The sequence below is a fragment of the Anolis sagrei genome, chromosome 7 (genome assembly GCF_037176765.1).
Source record: "Anolis sagrei isolate rAnoSag1 chromosome 7, rAnoSag1.mat, whole genome shotgun sequence".
Lineage (NCBI taxonomy): Eukaryota > Metazoa > Chordata > Lepidosauria > Squamata > Dactyloidae > Anolis > Anolis sagrei.
Window position 1 is genome coordinate 44729178 of NC_090027.1, and position 21499 is coordinate 44750676.

At 45.5% G+C, this 21499-nt stretch overlaps 1 protein-coding gene across 9 annotated transcripts in view; it reads right to left on the reverse strand.

Annotated features, from left to right (window-relative positions):
• Nucleotides 1–344: 344 nt before the first annotated feature.
• Nucleotides 345–21499, reverse strand: part of CADM1 (cell adhesion molecule 1) — a 537468-nt gene continuing 516313 nt past the window's right edge. For all 9 annotated transcript variants that reach the window (XM_060787006.2, XM_060787008.2, XM_060787003.2 and 6 more), the window contains 2 exons: nt 6581–6712; nt 345–5006 (listed from right to left, as the gene is read on the reverse strand). In XM_060787006.2, coding sequence (XP_060642989.2) covers nt 4888–5006; nt 6581–6712 — 251 coding nt within the window. In that variant the 3' untranslated portion in view covers nt 345–4887. The remainder of the gene's footprint in view (nt 5007–6580; nt 6713–21499) is intronic.

Consider the following 21499-nt stretch of genomic DNA (forward strand, 5'->3'; position numbering starts at 1 on the left):
GGGAAGCTTCAGAAGTTTTTGGAGGTTTTTTAGCGTATTTCGCGGTCGCGTCCGCCATTAACGAATCGATTTGTTATTGTTTCGGAAATTGATTCGTTAATGTTTTGTAATTTTTTCACATTTACGAAATTTCGTAAATATCGAACTTTTTAAAAGGAAAATTTTGTAATTATTTTAAATAACGAAACGCAAAAACCCCCAAAAAACGAATTGATTTTAGAAACAAATTTTTCCGTTGTTACCCAGGCCTTATTATTATTATTATTATTATTATTTCCTTGAATTCGACAGCTCAGTTTTGGAAGATGCCGTGCGGCCAAAGAGTGTGAATCGAGACGGGGAGGTAGTTTTGTAACATTAATTTCTTTTTATTAAGAAGACAGATAACTTTATAGTACTTCTTTTTTTTTCTCCTCTTTGTAAAAATGGTATACATGAACCAATACAAAATGTGAATGGGAAGAGATGGATATGCGTTTTCTTACACTGCAACATCATCCATGGACATCTTAAAACAGAATCGGCCTAAAGTGGGGGGAAACGGGGCGGGAAGAAAAAGATAAAAACGCGGGGAAACAGAGAAGAGAAACGGGGAGAAAAGAACAAGCTTATTTGGCATCAATTATCCACCCTTTGTTTCGCTTTCCAACATTTTTCTTTCTCTTTTTTTTGTTGTCAAAATACCAAAAAAAAAAAACCAAAACAAAACTCAAAACCACAAAAGCCCAAGAAACAAGGTTGTTCTTTCTCCGCTCTGAACTAAAAACAAAACAGAAAATAAAACCTCTTTTTGTATTCTAAACCTGTACAAATCAATACCTAACAATACATTTCAAACAGTGCACGGTATACTCTGCGGAAGCCCCAAAGTTCCCCTTTTCAGGCTCCGTGTACGCAACTAAAAATAAAAAAGCCGTTAAACGTTATTCTTATTTATTTCCTGGCGCGGTGGCTCGTTCTCGTCCGACGTTGAGAGTGGGGCCGAAAAAAGGTTTTTGCAATCTACCTGAGACGGAACACACCAATCCAAAAACACATGAACCTGAGACATGTCAAACATTATTTAAAAGTCGAAAAAGTTACATTATCGGGAATAAAACACCGCACTACTGTACACTTCCGGAAACAAAGAGGAACTAACTGCTCAGGGAAAACGGGATGTCGGTTTCGGGCGGTCGATGCGTAGAAAAAAGACGAACCCCTTCCCCCCCAAAGACCCTTCCTTCTGCCATCTTGGTCCGAAAAAACGCCGATACTTCGTGCTGTTTCGTTTCGTCCCAAAGAAAGGCCGGGAAGGGGTTGCTCATGGTTTCCAAGGTGGGAAACGGGGAGGAAAGGCAAGCGTTGGAGCGTTCCCCTGATCCAACCAAAGGGCAAAAGGAATCGCAGAGAGAAAGGTAGTGTTGAAACCAGGCATGGGCTAACTTCAGCCCTCTAGTTAGCCCATGCCTTTGTCTTCTTGGGAATTGACAGTTCAGTCCATCAAGGGGTCACCTGCATACCCACGTTATGGAAGCTGAAGTCCGAAACACTTGGAGGGAGGGCCCAAGTTGGCCCATGCATTTGTCTTCTTGGGAATTGACACTTCAATCAATCAAGGGGTCACCTGCATACCCACTTTATGGGAGCTGAAATCCAAAACACTTGTACAGTGGGTCCAAGTTGGCCCATGCCTTTGTCTTCTTGGGAATTGACAGTTCAGTCAATCAAGGGGTCACCTGCATACCCACGTTATGGGAGCTGAAGTCCAAAACACTTGGAGAGAGGGCCCAAGTTGGCCCATTCCTTTGTCCTCTTGGAACTGGACACTTCAGTCAATCAAGGGATCACCTGCATACCCATGTTATGGGAGCTGAAGTCCAAAACACTGGGAGGGAAAGCCCAAGTTGGCCCATGCCTTTGTTTTCTTGGGAATTGACCCTTCAGTCAATGAAGGGGTCACCTGCATACCCATGTTATGGGAGCTGAAGCCCAAAACACTTGGAGGGAAGGCCCAAGTTGACCCATGCCTTTGTCCTCTTGGGAATTGACAGTTGAGTCAATCAAGGGGTCACCTGCATACACATGTTATGGGAGCTGAAGTCCAAAACACTTGGAGGGAGGGCCCAAGTTGGCCCATGCCTTTGTCTTCTTGGAACTGAAAACTTCAGTCAATCAAGGGGTCACCTGCATACCCACGTTATGGGATCTGAAGTCCAAAACACTTGGAGGGAGGGCCCAAGTTGGCCCATGCCTTTGTCTTCTTGGGAATTGACAGTTCAGTCAATGAAGGGGTCACCTGCATACCCACGTTATGGGAGCTGAAGACCAAAACACCTGGAGGGAGGGCCCAAGTTGGTCCATGCCTTTTTCCTCTTGGGAATTGACAGTTCAGTCAATCAAAGGGTCACCTGCATACCCATGTTATGGGAGCTGAAGTCCAAAACCCTTGGAGGGTGGGCCCAAGTTGGCCCATGCCTTTGTCTTCTTGGGAATTGACCCTTCAGTCAATCAAGGGATTACCTGCATACCCACATTATGGGAGCTGAAGTCCAAAACACCTGGAGGGTCCAAGTTGGCCAATGCCTGGTCTAAACCATTCTGCCAATAATTTAAAAAATAAATATATATTGTAAAAGCCTTTAATTTTCCTTTAAAAAAAAGAGAAGCAAACCGAACAGACGTCAGAGGTGATATCTCTCTTTTGCTCCCCCATCGAAGTGCTTCCTTCCCTGTGAATCAGCCAATGGGGACCCTTCCTCCAAAGTCTCATCGCATTCCCAACTGGGCCTGGAATTCGTAAAAAAATTGGTTTTTAAAGAGGTGGGGGCTCTTCAAAGATGCCTCAAGTCCCTATTAAGGTGGGAGAAAAAGAAAGGAAATGTCAAAAAGCAATAAATATAAGTTCCCTCCCCAGGAAAGGAAAGAAACAAGGGATTGAGCATCCTATAATCCTAGTTCTCTCCGCTCCTGAGAACTCGAAGGTCAGCTGGGTCTTCGGCTGCGTCTACATGGGAAGATTAATGAACTTTGACACGACTTTGATTGCCGTGGCTGATGGGAATTATCATTTGAGGAGATACCAGTCCTTTTGGAAGAGAAGACTCTTACAATTACAAAGCCCAACATCTCATAGCAATGAGCCATGGCTATTAAACAGGTATCAAACTGCATTAATTGGGTGGTGTAGATGCACCCATTGGGTCTTCTCTGGGCCAGGAATAGATGGCCCCCAAATCTGCGGAAACAGAAGGTATAGAGTCGGGGAAATGGAACCAAAACAAAGCCAACGATAGCAAATAGAGAGGGAGTTATAGTATTGAGTTTGGATCAAGTGAGTGGAAACGAAGGCTGCTTTCTCTGACCTTTCGCTGAACAGAGACGCAGGGAAGTTCAGCATGAAAACAAACGCAGTCTCTCTCTCTCCCCCCCCCCCCCCCAGCCTTTTCTCAAGTCAAATCCAACGGCGTGGAAAGTTTCACGCTGGATTTCTCAGCGGGACAAATACCTGTAAATGTACATTACTTGCTGGCTGCAATCAGGACTTCTCCCTGTGACCTCTTTAAGAAAGCGGAAACCCAAAATGGGGGAAGAAGAAGAAGGAGAGGAAGAAGAAGTGAGGGGGGAAATCAGGAACAAGAACGACAACAGACGTTGGCCGATTCACATTCTTTTCACATCACAAAGGTTTGTGTTGAATTTTTATTTCCAGCAAATTACAGTAAACGTGAGGCCGGTTGGGAGCCGCTGACGGGATCATTTGGAACGGAAAAAATTGGAGCAGACCATCCTCCCCCCCTTTCGATCCCTCTCTAACCTTTCCTTCCGGTGACAACATGAATTGGCTTCCTTTGTTCCAAAAGGACCAGTCCCAAACCATCTTGGTAGCCAAGGGGGGGACACAAGACGTCTTGGTGGCCCCCGTCCCGACAGAATGAATAAGGGATGCTAATGCGGTAAAAGCGGATTCAATGACGGGGTGGGGGGACTTGTTTCGCTCTCTGAAGACCCCAAAATCAAAATATGGGGTCTCCCCCTCTCTGATCCCCAATCTGGCCCATTGGTTCGCCTTGGAAAACCCTGGACATCTGCCCCCCCATTCTCCCGAAAAAAGTTTCTTCTTCCAAGTTTTCATATGACAAGGGAGTTGGATGGATGGATGGATGGTTACACTGAATTGCAAACGGATGAAATCTAAGGTGTGCTGGTTCTCCTCGGATGACACAGTTTTCCAACAACGACAACAGAAACAAAACAAATATATATATTTTTAAAAACTCATAACCCGGAGATAAAAACATTGGGTGGAAGGGATAACCGAAAGTGAGGGGAAATTGGGGGAAGGGAAATGAAATATATCTCTTTCCAAGGGATCTCAGCAGGCAGGCAATTTCCAAGAGAGACTACGAAGGGAATGGGAACCGTTTGCTCTCCACGCCTCCCCCGCGAAAGACCAAATAAAAGAAGGCACGGAAATATATCTAGATTTTCTCTCTGCAGAATGGTAGGACTAAACTAAAGACAAGCCGGACGACTTGGGCCGAGTAATTTAGAAAACCCCAAGACAAGGGAGAGTGTACTTTACAGAGAACGCTTTTTTACACAAAGGGGGGGAAAGGGGGTGCCTCGATTCTGCGACACAGACACACGTTGCCAGCCGTTTCGGTTTGTTTGTTCGTTTGTTTGTTCTCAAAATTAACAGCACTGGAACCAAAAGAAGAAAAACAGGGGGGATAAAAGAAATAAAGGGGAAGTTCTGGGGGAAGAAGAGAGACAGAAAGAGACAAAATTAAAAGAGCCATAAGCTGGTAGCAACTTCCAACATCACTGTCTTTTGATCTTCTACGCGGGGCCTGTCTCTCGGTCGTCCGCCACGAGGGGGGCGCTTCTTGGAAACCAAGAGAGACCTCAAATGAAGTACTCTTTCTTCTCTTCGGAGTTGTTCTGTCCCCCCTCGGCGTTGATGATGGCGGTGTCGGCGTCGGCCGCGTCGTCGGCTCCTTTGGCTTCATGGGTGAAGTAAGTACCTGAAGGACACAGAGGGGTAGAAAGGGGTGAATCACTGAGGTGGAAGAGACCACAAGAGCCATCTGGTCCAACCCTATTCTGCCCTAAAGCAAGGCACAATCAAAGCCTCTCTTTGAAGACCTCCAGGGATGGGGATTCCACCATCACCTCGATGTTTCCATCTTGAAAGTTCATAGAATCCTCATGTTGGAAGGGACTCCAAGGGCCAACCGCATTCTGTTACAACCCAAACAAAGTTGCTATCCATGGTCTTGTACTAGACCAGAGGTCCCCAAACTACGGCCCGCGGGCAACTTCCAGCCCACCAAGGGCACTTATCCAGCCCGCGGAGGAGGAGCGCACCCCCCACACAGCGCGCCTCCCTTGGCTGGCTCATGCTATCCATCAGGCCCGATGGGTAGCGTGAGCCAGCCAAGGGCAGCTGCTCTGCATGGCCTACTCGCGCATAAAGCACCTCACAAGGTGCATTATGCATGAGTAGGCTGTGCAGGGCTGCTCCTCCCTTGGCTGGCTCACACTATCCATCAGGCCCGATGGGCAGTGTGAGCCAGCCAAGGGCAACTACTCCGCGTGGCCTACTCACGCATAAAGCACCTCGCGAGGTGCTTTACGCGTGAGTAGGCCACGCAGGGCTGCTCTTCCCTTGGCAGGCTCACGCTGCCCATTGGGCTCGATGGGCAGCGTGAACCAGCCAAGGGAGGCTGCCCTGGCGCTCCATGCAGTCATGCCGGCCACATGACCTTGGAGGTGTCTACGGACAATGTCGGCTCTTCGACTTAGAAATGCAGATGAGCACCACACTCCAGAGTCAGACATGACTGGACTTCATGTAAGAAGAAAATCTTCAACTAGGAAAATTGTGGAAGATCCAGGGTGGGAGAAAGAACTCTTGTCTGTTGGAGGTAGGTATGAATGTTTCAGTTGGCCACCTTGATTACCATTTCATAGCCTGACAGTTTTTAGGGAGAATCCTTTGTTGAGAGGTGATTAGCTGGCCCTGATTGTTTCTTGTCTGAAGTTCCCCTGTGTTTGAGTGTTGTTCTTTATTTACGGTCTGTGAACTGGCCCCTGGTTTAAAAAGTTTGAGGAACCCTGTACTAGATCATCTTTCACATGGCCTTCTATGATACACATGACCATCTATGATACACAGCATCCTAAAATTGGAAGAGATCTTAAGGGCCTTCAAGTCCAATGCCCTTTGCCACACAAGAATACTCAATCAAAGCCTCCATCTAAAGACCGTCAGTGATGGAGATCCCACCATCATCTTGAATGGTCATCGAATCCTAGAGTTGGAAGGGTTGGAAGAGACTCCAAGGGCCAATCCCATCCTGTGATGCAGGAAGACACAATTCAAACATTCCCAACCAATGGCCATCCAATCTCTGTTGAAAAATCTCCAGAGAAGGAGACACTAGCAATTTTCAAAGATGTTCATTCCACTGTTGAAAAGCTCTTTCCATTAGGAATCTATTCTCCTGCCCTTTGAAGCCATTGTTCTATTGAGCCTGAGTCTCCAGAGCAGTGGAAAGGAAGCCCTCCTCAATGGGACAACCTTCCAATAGCTTACCTTTGTGTCTTGCAAAATATCGGCCCAGAATGATCAGGAGGCAGAGCATCGCAAAGACCACGACGGCAACGACGCCACCGATTACTGCATGGTCCACGGCGGTGATGGCGCTTTCCTCACCTGCCCGGGAATCTGTGACAATTGAGAAACAAACAACGTTACCAACCACCGTGAGGATGGCTTCACAACCCTGGACTGGTCTTAACCTGTCATTTTTTTAAAATGGGCTTTAAGGGGGAGCAAAACTAACCTAGGCAAAGTAGGTTCAGGCACGAGACCAAGCAGTCTTGGGCCTCTATTAACACTCCTACAGGGAAGCAGCACCAATACGCTACTATTGGTGCAACTCAGGCTGTCCGAAGGGAAACAGATCAAAGAATGGGCACCAAACCCTTCAACATTGATATTCCCAATACAGTATTTTACTGAGTGTCACAATTCAATTCTGTCTTCACACTATGCAATAACTGCGTTCCACATCCGCAGGGAAATGGATCCACCTTTGGTGCTGAGAAAAATACCGGAGGAGCTATCCAAGGTGCTGAAACCGACTAACAAACCAGGTTCAGCACCTTGGAGAGCTCCTGGAAAGCTTGCTCTAAAAGCCTATAGTGGAACATACTGATGATGGAAAACGCCAACTACAATGGTTCTCAAACAAAAGTTGACATCATTCGATACATTCAGAAAACAGGAATGAGAAGGGAAGCCTCTTCTCAGACTGTTGGAAACTAGGTCTACCATTTCCACATGCTTTAAAATCCCTCTCTGCTCCTCCCTGGCCACTTTGCGACTACGGAAGGCCCCCCAAGAACCTTCGATCCCAAACATAAAAGTCCTTCTGGAATAAAGATAGCAAGCAATAATTGTGCATTGCTTTTATTTTATGTATTTAACCACTTGCTGGGCAATTAATTTGTTTTTATGGGTCGCTCCCTCCCTCCCTGGAGGACTTTCTCCCTGGAGAGGAATGGCTTCCTTGGCTGGGGAGAAACTCCGTCATGAGCTATGGCAATGTAAAATTAATGTATAGCAATGTAAACAATTTTAATTTAAGGACGTGGCTGCAACCGATTCTAATGGCAACCGAGATTTATAACGCGGTAAAAAACAATTATTCTCTCGTTGATTAATACATTAACATTTGGGAATGGAAGCTAAACCATTGTCGCTTGTCTCCTCCCCGCCTTTTTTTATCGAGTTCAACCGTGACACCTCCATTAAAATGATTTACCGGCCATCTCTTACAATTTAAGCACAGCAGCAAAAGAAACGGTAAAATTCTTTTAACTTTACATGATTTGTGAAGTCATATGTGAAGGATTTACCATTTAAATCTTTCCCTACAAGAAGCACACAGCCCATAAATCTGTCCCGGCCGCCCAACGCTTGCCCTCCTTTCGCGGCGGCTCCGGCGCCCAGGAAGAGGAATGCGTTGCACCAGGAAGAGCCAGCCAGCGATGTGCCAACTCCAAGTCAATCCTTTAAAAAAGATTTATCTCGGCCTCCCTCCCCAAGAACAGAGCCAATCTCTGAAACCTCCACCTCTAATCATATTTGAAGTTTATCGATCAAGTGTACGGATCCGTGACAGCGAACGGCGGTGAGGATTTTCTGGAGCCCAGAACCGATACAACGCTTTCAGCCGAGGCTCCGGGATTTATGCTTTTCTATTGATGTTTTCTTCCAATTCCGTTCCAAGAGGATGTCGGTAAATAACTCGTGACCAAGACTGCTGCAAAGTGTGGCTTAATTAAAACCGGATTCAATTAAGAGGAGAGGCTTCCGAAGGTGTTCCCTGGCACAACTTTGCCTTTCATTCCCAGGTTCATCTTGGAACTCAAAGGAGCAGGTTAAGGTCACCAACTACTGTACTTACGGAGTCTGGCAGCTACAAAAACCCTAAAATTGCCTTCCAAAGGTCAGCTCAGGAGACATGAGGACGTGCCACCGACAGCCTGGAAATACTGGGTTGCCCAAGCAAAAAGCAGCCACTTGCAAGGCCCGGCTCAAGCAAATTCTCCTTGGCAGGGTCACCCAGAAGCTCAGCTTGCATCCTGGATTTTCCCCACAGCTAGATGAATACGCTTCAGAGAGCACCTCCCACGTTATTTACCCCAAAAGGCATTTAAACAGGTACAGACGACTCCGTAGAGACATTGCAAAGGCATTAGTAAGTCAAGGGTCTTAAGGCCAGGCAGACGGACCCCTGGACAAACCAAAGGGCAAAGATGTCTACCGGGCATCTCTGAATGCACCCCCAATTACGCAGATGGAATTGCTCTTAAATATCCCATTTAGCAAAGGCTGTGTTTATGCAACCAAGGACGAGGATGCACCTGAGATCACGGCCAACACACACGTCAGTGCCTCAAATGTTGCCCTGTGTCTCTGTGTATCTAACCTACTGGTTCCAAAATGGGACCAGTTTCCCTCTATCAGCTCCAGTTTTGAGACACAGAAAAATGCCATCTGCTTGCTCATAGAAAACCATGACATTCATATCTAAGAAACTAGAGCTGATGCCATCTATCCAATGCAATTTTCTGAATTGATGTCCCCAAGAACAGGCTTAAAAACCAAGACACTGCTTATCTGATGTGGAATGGAAGCTGCAAGAAGAGTATCTCGGCACAAGAGAAGCAACACATCTTGAAGGATTAACAGCTTCAGGTTCAAGGATGAAAAGGTTGTCCTCCCGTAGTTCTTGGCTCTTGGGGAGCGCCAATAAATTCTGTGAAGAAGCAATGGCGTTCTTGAGTTGCATGATTGGCAATCCCATCCTCAGGACAAGAAATCAGGTTACTATCTCATCACCACTGGGATGCCCCTTGGTCTTCTCAAGCTACCACAGCGCTTGTGTCTGTGACCGAGACAGTCCCAAAGACCTGGAGCTTCATGCTTCTCTTCCTTCTTGAATCGCATGGTTGACAATCCCATTCTCAGCATCCCAAGAAATCAGGTTGTTTCATCATCAGCACCATATGTCAGATGACTTTCTCATCTCCATTGGCGTGCCCTTTTCTCTTCTCAAGGTGCCACACAATGATGTGTATTTCTATATGCGACTGAGATGCTACCTAAGATCTGGAGGTTCTTGCCTATGCCTTCTTTTCATGTCTTCTTATGCTATTGGAGGAGGAAACTGGAGTCACCCAATTTCATCATGGATCTTTGTGTTTTGTCTGTCTGTCTGTTTTGCTAAAAATGTAATATGACTGTCTGGTAGCTACTGACATGATAAATAAATAAATCATGGATCTACCATGCAAGTCCAAGGGAGAAGGTGCTGTGAGTTTTTCAGGCTGTCTGGCCATGTCCCAGCAGCATTCTCTCCTGATGTTTGGTCTGCATCTGTGGCTACTGGCATCTTCAGAAGTCTGTTAGAGGTGAGGCAAATGGAATGTATATGTAACAAGCTTGATAAACATTGAGTAGCCTTGCAGTTGTGAAGTCAAGCAGTGACTATGCAAATGCATAGAGGTAGCTTGGCTGTTGTGCCTGGAGGCACCCCCTGTTTGGGAGGTCACTGGCACTTAGTTGTTTCCCATCTGGAATTTTTCTCTTTCTGAGTGTTCCTCTTTAGTTACTGTATTTATTTTGGTCTTTTTCAGCCAGATTTTGTTTATTTTCATGGTTTCCTCCTTTCTGTTGAGATTGTCCACATGCTTCTTGTGTATTTCAATGGCTTCTTTGTGTAGTCAGACAGGTTGATGTTCAGAGTGGTCCAGCATTTTTGTGTCTCAAATAATAACATGTTGTGTCCAGGTTGTTTCCTCAGGTGCTCTGCTATGGCTGACTTCTCCGGTTAAATTAGTCTGTAGTACCTTCCATGTTCCTTGATTTGATTGTTTGGTGGTCCCTATGGAGACTTGTCCACAGCTGCACAGTATGCGATAACCTCCTGTAGAGGTGAGAGGATCCCTCTTGTCCTTTTCTGAACATAGCATTTGTTGGATTTTCTTGGTGGGTCTGTAGATAGTTTATAGGTTGTGTTTCCCTATGTGGTCAGTGGTTCCCTTAGTGTATGGAAAGAGCAATTTTCCTCTGGGTGGATCTTTGTCTTTGCTCTCTTGCAGCTCTTCTGATGTTTGCAAGGCCAAGAGCATACATATCGATGTCCTTGCCTACGACTGACCATCCTACACGTTCTTGGGTTTCTAAGACCATGGGCCGCCATCTTCTTCTATCACTGCTTCTGTCTCTTGGAGTCCATAAAGAGGTGGAAACAGTGCCTGATGGAAATCGTATAAAACATACGGAGGGAGTGTTTTCAGTGGGTAACGCCATCACTGTCTCTGTGCATCACAGGCTTAAAGAGAGAGGCAGGGAGCTCATATTCCTTTCGGCCAACACGGATGGACACAGAAAGGGCAGGAACAAAGGCCAGCAGAACCTCGATTGATATGCGCCTGGCACCGCTGAAGTGACGCTTCCTGGCATGCGGCTGGTTTTCTCCAGCTGAGCATCTGGCCCGCAACATAACCAACTGAAATATTGTGTCAACGCCACTGACTCGCCAAGCTCTCTCATGGCTGCTGTTCAGCTGGTGGCGATGCCAACACCGTCGGCCCCTCGCTCGCCTTCTCTTCCCGAAGACGACCAATCGTAAGACGCTTATGGCTGGGTACGCTGACTGTATGCCATCTCTTCCGCTGGGATGGGCACTCACGCTTCCCTTAATTATTTCTAGGAAAACAGAGGCTTCGCAGAGCTTCGCACGGGCTGAGGGTGCTTTATTTTGTGCATGGCTAAGTATCCCAATTTTGCACGTTCGTGTTAATTAAAAATTAACTACGGTGTGGAGAAGATGCTCGGCGCCTGCAAAGCAAGGAGGAGCGGCACCTGCGAGGCCGGTCAAGAGAGCTTTCCTGCCTTAAAGGATAAGAGGATCACGCATCTGCTGGGATATCAAACGTGAGGCAAAAAACGAGGCACAAAAATGCTCATCTTTGATTGGAAAAAGTTTGTACGAGTCCCTTAGAGCTCTCGGGTTGTCTGGAGAGGCTCTTCTTTCTATCCCACCATTTTCCCGGGATCATTTGGTGGGAATAAAGGAGAAGGCCTTTCTAGAATTTTCTTGCTTTGTTTGCTTTCTTCTTTCTTTTTTAGTGTAATGTGCAGGTAATGGCCTATAAAATCCTAAACAGTTCAGGCCCCGCCTATCGTCGCAATCGCATCTCCATCTATGTACCGGCGCAAACTCTAAGACCCTCCGGGGAGGCCCCCCTCTCGCTCCCACCTCTGTCACAAACACAGTTGGTGGGGACTAGAGAGAGGACCTTCTCGGTCGTGGACTGCCCTTCCAAGGGAAATAAGATGGGCCCATTCCTCCCCTCTTTTCATAAGAGGTTGAAGACTTGATGGTTTCAACAAATCTTCGAGAGTGACCAGTGCTAGCTCAGCCCAGACACTGTCTAGACATGACCTAGCCCCCCCCTATATATGACCCTGGTCATTCTCCTAACAGACCCCTGGAAACAGCCCATCCCCATTTTTGTCGTTTACCTATTACAGTACTGTACCCATATGCTGCTCCCATCTTATTTCAATTTGGGTGAGTCTTGACCCAGGCTTTTGAATTGTCCTGACCCATTCCCTTTCCATGCCCTAACAAAGAGATATGAAGAACAGGCAGGTTTTTTTCTTTTAATATTTATGTGTTGCTGTTACTGTTATTTTTTGTTCATGTTGTGACTCTGTATGTTTTGATATTGTTGCTTGGAGACTGCCCTGAGTCCCCCTGGGGAGAAAGAGCAGTATATAAATAAAGTTTTTATTATTATTATTATTATTATTATTATTAATTAATGTAATGTTAGAGAAGGAATGTGCCAACTTTGCCGCCCCCCCCCCCCCCAGGTGTTTTGGACTTCAACTCACACAATTCCTAACAGCCTCAGGCCCCTTGCTTTCCCCCTTCAGCCACTTAAGGGCCTGAGGCTGTTAGGAATTGTGGGAGTTGAAGTCCAAAACATCTGGAGGGCCAAAGTTGGCCCACGCCTGTAATAAAGCAGAACAGCTGTATCACGAGAGGTAGAAAGGTTCCGGTCCAGTGTATCTGTCCGAACGCATCTCCCTCTACGTCCCACCCCGGAGTTTGAGATCATCTGGGGAGGCCCTGCTCTTGACCCCATCGCTATCACAAGTGAGGTTGGTGGGGACGAGGAGCAGGGCCTTCTCAGTGGTGGCCCCTCACCTGTGGAACTCACTCCCGGGGGAAATTAGGGCATCAACTTCCCTCCTCTCCTTCAGGAGGAAAGTAAAGACGTGGTTGTGGGACCAGGCCTTTGGGCAATCTGACAACTAGATAAGGACAATCAGACAATTAGGACTGACAGGACTGACAATGTGGAATTGGAATTTTGACTATGAGATAGCGAACGCTGACCGTCAATGGGTTTGTATTGGTTTTTATTGGTTTTATTGTTGTAATGCAGGAACTGCTGTTTTAATTGTTAATTGTTGCTATTTGTTTATGTGATGCTGGCATCAAATTGTGCCTCTGTAAGCCGCCCTGAGTCCCCTTCGGGGTGAGAAGGGCGGGGTAGAAGAAACCAAAATAAATGAATAAATAAAGGTCTTGTGCAACGTTCCCACCTCAGTTTCCCTTCAAAAGGTTGCATTTGGAGGCACCTCTCCCAGTGAATCCATGCTGCATTTTGGCTGGACTGAACAGAGCTCTCCAAGGTGCTGAACTCCATGCACAGGAACTGGTTCAGCACCTTGGAGAGCTCCATTCAGTCCTGGAAAGCTCTGTTCAGGCCAAAGGGCTGGACCTGTTTCTGGACATGGCGTTCAGCACCTTGGAGAGCCCCCTTTACATGTCAACCTAAAGCATGGAAATAAGTCATACTGGCTCCTAAGGGTCATCCTTAAAAAAAAAAACCAACCCTAAATTCTCCAAAGATATACTGATTAGGGCTGGTCGGTTTCGTTCGTTAATTTCATAATTCGTTATTAATTCGTTATTTTTTTGATAACGAAGCGATATTGAACCATTCAGGAGCAACTAAAAAACGAAACGAATTTTTCCAATTCATTTCGTAATTGTTTCGTAATTGTTTCGAAATTGTTTCTCTATTATTTTGTTATTACTTCCGTATGTCTGGTGCAAGTTTTATAGTCGTTGTTTGTTTTATCAGTGATAAAAAAAATTATCACACCAACAGTCAACAACAGAGGGAGAGGGAAGCTTCAGAAGTTCCCCCTGTCCCATTTGGAGGGGTTTTTAGCGTATTGCGCAATCACGTCCACCATTAACGAATCGATTCGTTATTGTTTCAAAATTGTTTCGTAATTTCCGAAATTTCATAAATATCGAACTTTTTAAAAGAAAAATTTCGGAATTCTTTTAAATAACGAGACGCAAAAAACCCCCTAAAAACGAATCGAGTTTAGAAACAATTTTTTCCGTGGTTGGACAGCCCTAATACTGATATCTATGGTGATAATAAAGGAATGAAACAGAAACCCTTTCTATAGGTTACAGAGCTCAGTGGATAATGAAAGTTCCACTGCTGGGAAGCCTAAATGCTCCGGCAAACAGAAGCCATTCAAGTGTGTGATTACTTAGGGACGACTTCCACCTTGTTGCTGAACGAAAATACCAGTCTATTTGGGACCCGGAGGCTGAAAAATGGAAGACGGGATTCAAATAGTCGCAGAGTCCCTCCGAAACTTGAGATGCCTGCCGTTTACATTTTTGTTGTTATTTCAGTGGAGGCAAAAACGGGATATGACTTCTTAAAATGGAGCGATTTCTGAGCAGTCACATAAATAACATTTTCTCCCCCTAAAAAAAGCAACCCACTGAGGAACCAGCTGGTCCTTCCCGGCTGGGCTTTCACTTGCCGAACGAGCCTGCCTATTTTTAGAGGCTCCTGGAAGCAAATCACTATATATATATATATATATATTCCAGAGTGTCACAAGATATTAGATCAGGTATTTTTTTCCCCACTTCTTTATGCAAGCCTTTTTTTCCCTTTGAAGTTTTCTAAGTACACCCCGTTCCCTTTACTCCGAACTGAAAGGTAAGCTTAGCTGCTTACTGAACTGGCAATTTAAAAAGTTTGCGATCTTCACAAGAGCCCTCCCCCAGAAAATGGTCTTGACAATGTGCAGAGACGCACAAAGTGGAGACAACAGCCAGGCTTCTGACAACAAACGACTCTTCTAAATTGCAGAAATGTGTTGTTTTTTGTGTGTGTCAGGAGCAACTTGCAAGTTGCTTCTGGTGTGAGAGAATTAGCCATCAGCAAGGATGTTGTCCAAGGGACGTTGCCTGGATGTTTTACCATCCTGTGGGAGGCTTCTCTCATGTCCCCGCATGGGAAGTTGGTGCTGACAGACAGGAGCTCACCCTGCTCCCTGGATTTGAAGCAGTCAGCAGTCCTGCTGGCACAAGGGTTTAAACCATTGTGCCACCGGGGACTCTTTGCAGAAATTGTGTACTCAAAGTTTGCCTCATGTATATGTATTTTATAGAAATATGTTCAAATATTTATCTTCTATAGAATTACATTTTAACAGGTGTGTTTATAGAATGTTTACAATGTTTATGTCTTTTGACTGTGCTATGACCCACCTCGAGCCACAAGGAGAGGTGGGTAAGAAATAGTAACAACAACAACAACAACAACAACAACAACAACAATGTATTGTTGAAGGCTTTCACGGCCAGAATCACTGGGGTGTTGTGTGGTTTCTGGGCTGTGTGGCCAAAGTGTTCTAGCACAAGGAGAGGTGGGTAAGAAATACAACAACAACAACAACAATAATTAGCAGTAGCAGCATTTTGTCCTTTTTTCATTACACCTGAATCAGTGGCTACTGGTACCTGCAGAGGATCTGATGGTGGTCAAGCAATGTTCTGCCAAGGGATGTAGTCCGAAAGATGCCACGTTGGCATCTCCAGGAGCCAATCGCATATGAGGTCCATAAAGACCTCCTCTCTCAACGCAAGCTTGTTTTGGGTTTTAGGAACCTCAACGGAGGGAGCTTTCTTGGTCCCACCATCATCATGGATGATTGGTTGAGGACACTGGAGACTGGGCCATCCTCAGGATGTGGCCCTCCTTTCCATAGGAGACTAAGGGTGCATCTTCAGTATAGAAATAATGTACTGTCAAAGGCTTTCACGACCAAAATCATAGAAGTGTTGTGTGGTTTCTGGGCTGCATGGCCATGTTCTAGCAGCATTTTCTCCTTTTTTCGTTTTGCCTAGACCTGTGACTACTGGCATCTTCAGAGGATCTAATGGTGGAAAACCAAGTGGAGGTTATACCCCTGTGGAATAATGTCCAGGTTGGGAGAAAGGACCAATGTCTGTTAACCAAGTGTGAAGGATGCAATGAGCAAGCCAGATTTGCAAGTCTGAGTGGGATCCATCCATTAGCATGCGAGCAACTGAGAAGATGGCATAGTCAATAGCGAGGGCATCTGCCTGGGAGCATGTGGCATGTGGATTTCAATGGCTTCTCTGTGTAGTCTGATGAAGTGGTTGTCCGAGTGGTCCAGAATTTCTGTGTTCTCAAATAATAATATTCTGTGCCTGGCTTGATTTATCTTGTGTTCTGCTATGGCTGGTTTTTCTGGCTGAAGTAGTCCGCAGTGCCTTTCATGTTCTTTGATTTGTGTCTGGCCGCTGTCAGACTACACAGAGAAGCTATTGAAATCTGCAAGCACATGGACAATTTCATCAGTAAGGAAGAAACCATGAAAACGAACAAACTCCAGCTAGCAGTATGGAGAAACACCAGAATCAAGACAGTGAGTAATGACCGCCACCTGGCAAGAAGCAATCAAGAGCCGGTGAGCACCACCCAGGCTAAGGAGGCCTCCAGGCAACAAACACTGCAAGGCAACAAAGGCCAGGCAGATGCCCTCACTATTGACAATGCCATCTTCTCAGTTACTCACATGCTAATGGGTGGATCCCATTCAAACACTTGCACCCTTCACACTTGGTTAATAGACATTGGTTTTTTCTCTCACCTTGGACATTATTCAACAGGTATAATATATAGACTCCAGTTGCTTGATCACCATCAGATCCTCTGAAGATGCCAGTAGTCACAGATGCAGGTGAAACATTAGGAGAAAATTTTCCTAGTTCCAACAGACCTCACAACCTCTGAGGATGCTTGCCATAGATGCAGGCGAAGCGTCAGGAGAGAATGCCTCTAGACCATGGCCATATAGCACGAAAAAACCTATGACAACCCAGTGATTCCGGCCATGAAAGCCTTCGACAATACATTAGGAGAAAATGCTGCTAGAACACGTTGCCTATACAGCTTGGAAACCACACAACACTCCAACAACAACAACAACAACAGTGAATTATTGTTGAGAAATAACCCAAGCAGACAGGAGAAGAGTCTTCAGGTTGACTATCCCTTATCTGGGATCTCCAAATCTGAAATGCTCCAATGTTTATGTTTAGACTTGTGCTGAATCTCCAAGGTATCTCATTACTTATAAGGAAATATCCCCAAATCCATCATTGTCATTACCACTGAGACACTTCTACTCCCAAGCATTTCAGATAAGGGATATCCAACCTTTCCTATTATACAGCTACTCAGCCCCTTTGAGTACTAGAAGCATTAAGACATGCAAGGGACAGTCAACTGTTGACTGATGCCCATCAAAATCTGGCTTGCTCATTGCACCCTTCACACTTGGTTAAGAGACATTGGTTCTTTCCTCCACCCTGGACATGCTACAGGTGGGTGTACTCCACTTGCTTGATCACCATCAGATCCTCTGAAGATGCCAGTAGTCACAGATGCAGGTGAAACATTAGGAGAAAATGCTGCTAGAACACATTGGCTATATAGCCTGGAAACCACACAACACTCCAACAACAACAACAACAACAACAACGGTTAATTATTGTTGAGGAATAACCCAAGTAGACAGGAGAAGAGTCTTCAGGTTGACTATCCCTTATCTGGGATCTCCAAATCTGAAATGCTTCAATGTTTATGTTTGTGCTGAATCTCCAAGGTATCTCATTACTTACAAGGAAATATCCCCAAATCCATCATCGTCATTACAACTGAGACACTTCTACTCCCAAGCATTTTAGATAAGGGATATTCAACCTTTCCTATTATACTGCCACTCAGCCCCTTTGAGTACTAGAAGCATTAAGACACGCAAGGGACAGTCAACTGTTGACTGATGCCCATCAAAATCTGGCTTGCTCATTGCACCCTTCACACTTGGTTAAGAGACATTGGTTCTTTCCTCCACCGTGGACATGCTACAGGTGGGTGTACTCCACTTGCTTGACCACCATCAGATCCTCTGAAGATGCTAGTAATCACAGATGCAGGTGAAACATTAGGAGAAAATGCTGCTAGAACACGTTGGCTATACAGCCTGGAAACCACACAACACTCCAACAACAACAACAACGGTGAATTATTGTTGAGAAATAACCCAAGCGGACAGGAGAAGAGTCTTCAGGTTGACTATCCCTTATCTGGGATCTCCAAATCTGAAATGCTCCAATGTTTATGTTTAGACTTGTGCTGAATCTCCAAGGTATCTCATTACTTACAAGGAAATATCCCCAAATCCATCATCGTCATTACCACTGAGACACTTCTACTCCCAAGCATTTCAGATAAGGGATATTCAACCTTTCCTATTATACAGCCACTCAGCCCCTTTGAGTACTAGAAGCATTAAGACACACAAGGGACAGTCAACTGTTGACTGATGCCCATCCAAAATGATTTGCGGGGCTAAGAAAACTGTGTCAGAAGGGAAGGCAACAAAAGCCCATAATACCACGTTTGATTTTGACCTGAAAAGTAGATGTCAGGCGAAAACAGCCCTCCCAGTTAACATTGTCCCTTTAAGTTAAACAGGGGCAGCCCTTAGTTATTGCACAGAAGAGCGATGCGGCTGCATGGCAGGCCCCGACAAAACGCCACATTATTTGCTAATCCTAATGTGTTATTCTTCCTCCAGATTTGCTTTTCTCAGCACCAATTCAATTATAGATGCTACAAATCCTTCTGACATTTAATTCCCTCTTGTCAGGCAGAGCAGTGAACGTATATATACATGAGCCGCGTTTCCATTAAGATGTTAATATACGCTGGGAGCAGGATGGCATTTCCTTCAAGGAACCTCCAGAAAAGAGGGCAGCTCCCAAAGCTGCATGCCCAAGGAGGACCTGGGCTTCCATTGATGGGACATGGAGAGAGATCAGCCCATCACTGAACCATGGAGGGGAAGAAAGAGAGGCTCTCATACCTTCCTTGACTGTACATGGAAGACCACCAGGACCACAAATGGTCACCAAGAGACAACATTGGCCAAGAGCTCCAGGAGAAGTCCATCCTGTTGTTTCCAAACTCAGGATGGTCTATATTAGACCTTGGAGAAGCTTCTGTAAATGGAAGGCCACCAGGACCACAAATGGTCACCAAGAGACAACATTGGCCAAGAGCTCCAGGAGAAGTCCATCCTGTTGTTTCCAAACTCAGGATGGTCTATATTAGACCTTGGAGAAGCTTCTTTGTTTGGAACACAATCTTCCTATACCTTCAATAGGATATCATGATGGAAGTTGAGATTTCTCTCTATATATATTTCTCACTTTCTTTCTCAGCCAATCAGAGTCTTTGTTGACTGTGTCCATTCTTCTCTCCTCTTGTGGTGTGCATTGGTTGGGACTTCAATGTCCAGAACTCCCCCTTGTATTTTTTAAAAGTTATGATAAAAACTTTAAAAAATTCCCAAAAATCAGTGGACTGGTGAAACGTTCTGAAATTTGGCAGCCTTGCAGTCATAAATGTGGCCTACAAGTGAAACAAACTCCATGCTTATAGGCCTAAAATGACTGGGAAAGGAGCCTCTAAAGCAGGCATGGGGAAACTTTGGCCTCCAGCTGTTTGGACTTCAATTCCCACAATTCCTAACAGCCGGTAGGAATTGTGGGAATTGAAGTCCAAACACCTGGAGGGCCAAAGTTTGCCCACATCTGCTCTAAAGTTTTCCCATTGGCGCTGATGGACCTAATCTTGCCAACATGAAAATGGGAAGTCCCTCCTGAATTTGGAAAATGGAACAGGGGGCTGCAGAAAACCGGGCACCAAAACCAGCACGGGTTTTCCCAAATTGCACATCCCTAGTGAATGAACTTCTCATTGGGGAGAAACGAGGAAGCCAAATCTCCAAGATTCACGATCCTCCACAGAGAACAGCCTAGTCCTTCTATGAAAAGCCATCAGGTGTATTATGGAGTATGGACTGAGGCTGCAGGAGTCAGGCGTCTTTCATTGAGGAAAGTGGGACCTAGCTCTCATTTCCTGTGCAGGACTTCTTGATGTTCTCCTGGCAGCAGGAATCAGATGTCTTTCATTGAGGAAAGTAGGACCTAGCTCTTGTTACTTGTGCAGGACTTCTTGATGTTCTCTTGGAATGCAAGGAATAAGACAAATCTCCACAAAAGCAGGCTAGAAGAAGCCACAATCTCCGCTCAAGGGCAATTCAGGGTGTCAGATTGTGGGATTGTCCTAGTGAGAACTTGGATGGGAGACCATGAATGATTCCCAGGTGCCGTTGACTCTATTGTAGAAGGAGGATCTGGTGAAACAACCGCTGAGGATTCCTTGCTTAAGAAGACCCTACAAAATTCACGGGCTTGCCATATGTCAAGAGACAATTTGAGGGCACCTAGAGATATTGAAGATTAGCGCAAGGTAAAAGATTGCCTATTGTGTTGCCCATCATCTTGGCATCAAGGAAGGACAGGAGCAGAAGGACAGAAGCAGCCAAGAGTGATGCCTCATGTGCTTCCACTCTCTCTTCATAATCAAAGGCATGAATATCAAATGTGGCATCCCCACAACATTGGGACAACATTGGGACGTGGCCGTTTCCCACCGCTGGGTAGGTGGACCATCACAAAAGGAAGCCAAAGCCTTCCTTGAAGCCCCTTCTTAAATCAAGGAGTCCTTTCAGACTTCCGTCTTCCTCGCTGCTCGCTATAGCTCCGGTAGCAAGATGCACAATACATTAGAACATATATATTTAATACCTGGGGTGCAATAGAAGCCAAGTATTTAAGGAGCGCTAGGCATGAGCGGCTTTATGGCAATGATTTAACGCATTTGCTCCACAGAGCCTTGTTTCCTTCTTGTTTAACCTTTTTTCTTTGCTTCTTGAGAGGAGGGAGATAAGTTATGCAGAGTGAGGCATTCGGCTGAAAGCGGAGGGCTGGCTGGATGAATCGCCCCAAAGTTTTTCTCTGGTGCGCTTTTCTGCTATAGAAGCAAAGCCTTGATCGATCTCTTCTGGGCCAGCTCAACAAGGCTGTTAATTTGAGCACATTGAGATGTAAGGCTCTTTCCATTGGAAATTCCCATGGCTCCTCTATTTTAAAAAATGCGACGATTCCACCACACATACACACAATACACACTTGTGTCTGGTCAACGTTTTTGCCTTGTGGTGCGTTTTGAAGCACATATGTGAAGGTGGTGTTTTGGTTTGAAAATGCATCAAGGTCCATCAACCCTATGCAACTGAACATGTCCTTCCTCGATTTGGTGCATCTACATAATATAATTAATGCAGTTTGACTCCACTTGAACTGCTATGGATCAATGCTGTGGGATCGTTGGATTTGGTAAGGCACCTTGGGCAGAGAAGACTGAAGACTTTGGAAAGGTCCCGTGATTCCATAACATTGAAACATGGGAGTCAAAGTAGAAGTGAACTGCATTAAATCCACAGTGTGGATCAGGCATGGTCAAACTTGGGTCCTCCAGGTGTTTTGGACCTCAACTCCCACAATTCCTGGTCTCAGGCCCTTTCCTTTTCTGCTTAAGCTAGGCCTGAGACCAGGAATTGTGGGAGTTGAAGTCCAAAAACATCTAGAAGGCCAAA